This window comes from Lepisosteus oculatus, chromosome 1, assembly GCF_040954835.1.
Source record: "Lepisosteus oculatus isolate fLepOcu1 chromosome 1, fLepOcu1.hap2, whole genome shotgun sequence".
NCBI classification, from domain to species: Eukaryota; Metazoa; Chordata; class Actinopteri; order Semionotiformes; family Lepisosteidae; genus Lepisosteus; species Lepisosteus oculatus.
Window position 1 is genome coordinate 33,192,399 of NC_090696.1, and position 6,000 is coordinate 33,198,398.

General features: G+C 40.6%; 1 protein-coding gene across 6 annotated transcripts in view; it reads right to left on the bottom strand.

The window, feature by feature from the left end:
- Positions 1-4,941, bottom strand: part of LOC102692539 (tudor domain-containing protein 7B) — a 39,632-nt gene extending 34,691 nt beyond the window's left edge. Inside the window, exons 1-2 of one of the 6 annotated variants that reach the window (XM_015345124.2) lie at positions 4,679-4,941; positions 1,913-2,126 (exon numbers count right to left, since the gene is read on the bottom strand). In XM_015345124.2, coding sequence (XP_015200610.2) covers positions 1,913-2,119 — 207 coding nt within the window. In that variant the 5' untranslated portion in view covers positions 2,120-2,126; positions 4,679-4,941. The other 5 variants (XM_069189370.1, XM_015345130.2, XM_015345128.2 and 2 more) reach the window with 5 other exon arrangements.
- Between the last annotated feature and the right edge of the window lie 1,059 nt (positions 4,942-6,000).

Consider the following 6,000-nt stretch of genomic DNA (forward strand, 5'->3'; position numbering starts at 1 on the left):
AATTCAAGTCCCATGCAGTACTCTGCCAATTACTAAATTAATCATTAAACTTGTACAACAAATTAGACTATAGACATCCTTCCGGATCCAATTAAATTTAAGCACCAGGGCTTGGAATTTTAGGATAGCCTAGAAACTGAAATTCAACTGGGATGCTGTAACATACATTCAACTAAAATACCACTGTACTGCTGCAATAAAGGGCTGATTAATTCTATAGCAAAGAAACACAAATGTCAAATTAGAAGTGCAACTTTAAAAAGTCTTCACTATGATTAGGAATACACATTTGTGCACTGCAAACAGAATACCAATAAAAAAAAGCAATAGATGCCAAACCCTCAGAACCCCCTCCATCTAAAAATTTAGAACAGGCATTTAATAATCAAACTGCAACACTTTCTTACAATGCACACACACCATTCCATGTTCCAATGCACCAAGACCGTGTTGGGAATAAACAAGCCTCCTGAATGCTCTCCTTTGGAACAGATCCATTTGTGCTGTCATTACTTTAATCTGAGCTATGCAGAAGTTTATAGTATGCTATTGTAGCAAGAGGCAATGTTAACAAAAGAGGCAGTTAGGTAATAGTTAAATGTGTAAAAAGAACTTAAATTTAATCTGGACAACAGTTTGAGAGCATCGTTTCACTTTCGAATCTGTTTTATCCAGTACAGGGTCATGGATGGAGCCAGAGCCTAACCTGGAAACCAGTGGGTGCAAGGCATAGGATACACTCTGGATGGGACATCAGTCCATTGCAGGGACAGAGACACACCAGTTTTTAACAGAAGCCAATTAACCTACCAGCAGGTCTTCAGACTGTGGGAGGAAACCAGAGCACCCACAGAAACCCGGGCAAAAACAGGGAGAGCATACAAACTCCATGCAGACTGTGTGACTGACCCCAGGGCATCAGCACTGCAAGTTAGCAACATTCACCACTGTGTCGCCGTGCTGGAGCACAAGCAATTTCAAAAAGTTAAATGAAACACCCCCCACTAGTCACGTAGTTAGAAAAGTGATCTTGATTTAAGAACATTCTGTTGGAGTAATCAAAGTTAATTCGGGAGGAAGTGTGGTGTCCATACAGAATCATAGGCATGTACATGGTTTCCTTATATTAAATCTAAAAGCACCAAGACCACATGGAAACGCCTGAATAGTCACTCTCACTACAAGCCTTTCATAAAAAATGGCTATTATGTTAAAATATACAAAAAACAAAAAGGAACTTGCATTTTTCACATCCACTGCACAAAAATAAATGTTTCCAACTCCACAGGATAGCCTATATTTTTCATATAGGATTAGGTACAGTACCTTTTTAAATCCAATTTACAATAATCTTATTTATTCTAGTCCAATTAATTACCTCCGCATTACACCAACAGACAACCTCAATACAGCCGCATCTACGTACCTTCAGTTTTGAAATCTTACCAAGTACCATATTTAAGTGCTTAAAACACAAAGCCTGTTCTGAATTAGTTTTAAATCTTTCACCAAAAATAAGCAACCTCAAAATCGCCATTTACAAAATGCATGTTTTCAAAAGTTTAGAAACAAATGTGTTCTACATCCCTCATAACCGAGAAAACATTTCTACTTCAGAAATGTTTTTAAAATAGAAATCTTGTTCCTTCAGGGATCTGACCATTTTAAACATAAATGCTTAATCTAGTCCATCTAGGATGGTAGTGCAAGAAATCACAGGCCTTCATTATAAGAATTATCGACTTTATAAATCTAACTTGAGTTGTGTGTAAAGAACAGGCACTCCATGTGTAGCTGGACATGTACTGTCAATATCTCAGCACAGATTTAAAAGGTCAGTCCGGCATGAAAGACCCCTACATCTGTGAAGCATTTTCAAGGCGTGACTGCGATGACGATTGGGAGCTCTCACCTCTCCTGTCCGGCTGCGCTCCATCTTCACCACTGAAGGGATACTTTGCAGATACATCTCAAGGGAAGGGTATCCAAACTGCTTGTGTGGGATGAACTCCCCCGTGAGAGATCTGTACTCGGACTGTAGCCGTGACAGAGAGACCCCATTTTTCTTGGACTGCAGCACAGCCCGCAACATCTTCTTAACCAATTCCGTCTCCGACATCCTCTAGCTGAAATGCACAAAACATTAAGAACTGTCAATCACTCCTGTCTTAATTCTTAAATAATCTTCAATATCCCGATCAGTAGTACCAGACATTTAGTTTAAAATGCCCTATTTTTACACCAATGACCAGTTCTAATACAAATCATTAGCTTGCTTGCTTGCTACAGGTTTCATTAAAGAGGTCTAGGCAAGCTGAGCTTTCAGTGAACACACCATCACTATAGAAGCCTGCAGGGAAGAGTCTCAATCTAAAATTCTTAACAGTTTTTAAAGCCCGTTCTGATAAAACAGCTTTTAGGATCCTTACTACATCTTTCATGAACTCCAAAACTCAAAACATTTTGCACGTAAGTTTACAATTCCAGACAAAAAGTCACTCGGAGTTTTATTTTTAGGTTTCTTATAGCATGGTTATGTCATTTGTCGCTGAAACGCAAGAGACTCAGGTGCTTACCGCCCGAATCCTGTATGGGATCCGAGTCCCTTTACTTAATTCATGCGCTGTTTAGGTTAGATTAAACCGGTGAGTTTTTGCCAACCAAGTTTGAGGTTTCATCATGAATTAGCTAGACTGTCAGTATCTAGGACCTTGTGCGTTACAGATACAGAGTCGCCAAAACACCCGCACGGGTCATTGAGTTGAGTAGACGGGACCAGACCACATGCTGTGACAACTTAGTCGTGACCAAAAAAAAAAAAATGTTTGATCTACTTCTACAGTGTTTTCGTTGTCTGAAGATGCAACTGTAATGTTAGCTGTAGCCCAAGGAAAAACAGTTCGCCGTCATAACATCCACAAAGCACCAACCTACGGCCTTATTACATACGCATGAAAGAAATCACCGACTCTTAAGGAAGCGAAATCCTTTGCATTTGTTGAAATAGATCATACAGTTGTGACGGGACTCTTTCAGCGTGCCGGTGCAAAATCGCTGCCGTCTCATGCAGTTAATATTTTATTCGACCGCGTCATGGTCTTTTATTTTGCAAAGGTCAGCGTCGGTAAACGGTCGATTTTTTTAAAGACCCGTTCTCGCGCGCTCGGCAGCGGGCAGCGTGACGCGAACACCCAACCAAACACCCTCGCTTGCGGTGACGTCACGCCACAGCGCCCCGACTGGCTCCGTGTACAACACTATATGACCCACAAAAAGTTTTAAGTAATTTATTCTCTGGATTTACTCATTATTTAATCGTGTTTACACATAAGGCAAATAAAATAGAAGTGTAATAGAGAATATAGAAATATTCCTTAGAATAGCCGTTTTCAATTTTGTTTTAAAGAGCCCAAAACACTGCCGTGAGAGCTGAACTTCGGAAATCTCCAGATTCTCGCTCCCTACGCCCCCTCGGTGGTGGAATGAAATACCCACAGCACTTAAAATGCTTAGTCCCTGACCACCCTTTCAGCCCCTACGATGTCAACTACATTGTTTACACCATTCTCTTTAATTGTTTTGTTTGCACAGCACTTGGTTTAGCAGTTTGTGCTTGCCTCATTATAGTAATCAGATTTTTTCCTATTAGTATTACAAGATAGTGTTAAAATACCAGCATTATGAATCGACTTGGCTAAACTAAGCGAATTTAATTTAAATTGGTATCGAAATGGAAGTTAGGACTCCAATTGCTAAGTGTTGCAGTCGTTAAGACGGTTATCACAATACTATCCTTTCACTATAGCTGAAAACTTCCAATATCCGTACCCTATGTGACCTGTTGCCAACCGACTCCAACGTCATGCACCAGAACTATACGCTTTTGTAATAAACTGACAGCACATGTGGTTAGAAGAATGTTAAGAAGTTCGTTTAAACATTTTCAGTTTCGTTTACTGCAACTCGAGACCGTAAAGAATCTTACTCGCCGCCCCAATACACAACTACTATCTGTACCTACCGGCTTCAAACAAAAATAGTACGAGAAAACGTCTCAAAAGGCTGAACCCTGGTCGTAAAGAGAAACCGCAAGTCATGCTGATCAGCGACCAGCGACCTTTATAGCAGAATTTTAGCATTTGGTATCCATACTAAGTGACACACCCTCTTTACTTATCAAACCGATTCTGAATAGCTGGACTGTTTCTTCCTGCGCTAGTCTGATGTACTGCAACCCATCTCTTTCACTCATTAGCTAAACAATAATAAATACAAAAAAAACTGCTATTACCATTTGGTGACCGTCTTTACGCGTAACCTCAGGAATCTAGCACAGCAGCAAGTGCACGGACAGCGACATGATTTCACCATCGGGATCTACTTGCCGGTATAGTCGTGAAGTTCAGCAAGATAAACACAAACAATTATTTCTGAAACTTGGCACATTTTACGTTTTATGCAGCAATTGCCCGCTTCGAGCACATCGCAGGCTGACGTTTTAGCTTTCTGAACTGTCAGCGATGCTAGCCGCGAATTTGTGCGATTTATTTTTTTGCCCAAAACCCAACTAACGAAAGAACGCTGCCAATTCACAAACATCACACTTTTCCAGAAGAAAATTGATAAACAAACTTTGTGTCAAGAGTGAATTTTGAGATTTAGTCTGTCTAGTTCATACCTATCTGGAGGATGTAGTCTCAAGACCGAGCTTCACTTATTTACAGCGTCAGGAGACGTTTCCCCTTCTCTCCTCCCAGCCAGCACTCCAGTACCGCGGCTCTCTCTCCTAGTGCCGACTGCTGAGCTGTTTTAATAGTGACGTGATCCGCCAGCTGCTTCCAGCCCCTGTTAATTAGCCATCAAGGCGCAGGCGTCGCGACAGGCACTGCGGCACTCAGAGCACAGCAGACAGCTCCCAGTCACAGCGGCCCGCTCGCAGTGCCGGCGTTGTCCGCAAGGCCGTCCGAAAGGCGACCTACTAGGACCAATGAGCAAAGCGTCTCCAAATAACGTATTTGTATTTAAAGTAAAAATAAACACCAAGAAGCGCCCCGAGTTCCTAAAAGGTTACTCTACAACTCGACTAATCAGAACGTTCTCAATGTATCGTGGGGGTTGTTTGTGTATTGTTTGCAGCTAACACAAAAAGAAAATCACACTTCTCTAGCTGGAATCCATGCAAAGCTATCCACCTGCTCTGATCATGCCAAACGCCAAAGACAGCAGAGAAAACGTGGCAGGTTCTTCGGTTTTTCTTTCTGCTCATAAAGCAATATCGAGAAGGACCCAAAGCGTCAAGTTCTGTGCAGTAAAATATCTTCGCATCCCGTAGCAAATGGTTATAAAATCAGCAAGCTGCAATAGCTGATCACCAAAAGAAAAAAATAGTGATTTTCATGTAGAGAAAAAGAGCACCACATCAATGAAAACTAGGAAAGTGCAGCATAAGAAACAAAACACGTGTTCATTGCTCTACTTGTTTTAATTGTATAATTACACTTGCTTGTTTTGCCATGTTTAGTCTTAGAGGAAGTGCATTTAAAAATCGGGACAGGAGACACTTCTCTACCCGAAGGGTTGTCGGAGAGTGGACCAAGATACCTAGCAATACTGTTGAAGCTGATATCCTGGTGTCTTTTAAAAAATAGATGAGTTTCTTAAATTAACTGCTAACTACCAATAATGGTCTACTGTTGTTTGTAACCTTTCTTGTGTTTGTAAGTATAATGCAAGACATGTTGTTGAAATTTAAACTTTACTATCATTCAAATCAATGCAATGCTTTATTGCTTCAGAAACTCAGGATCCAGTGTTGATAAGTACATATGCGCTGCATTCTCTGTGTAAGTCTAAAGTCTACACTGAATTTCTCAACAACAGATGGAACTCCTTTGACCATCTATAATTAATCAATTATATAAACAAACTGAGATTTCTATTTTAAAGTCTTAAAATGAGATTATAAAGTGCACAAATTCCCTGTCCTTTGCATTTCTGCTG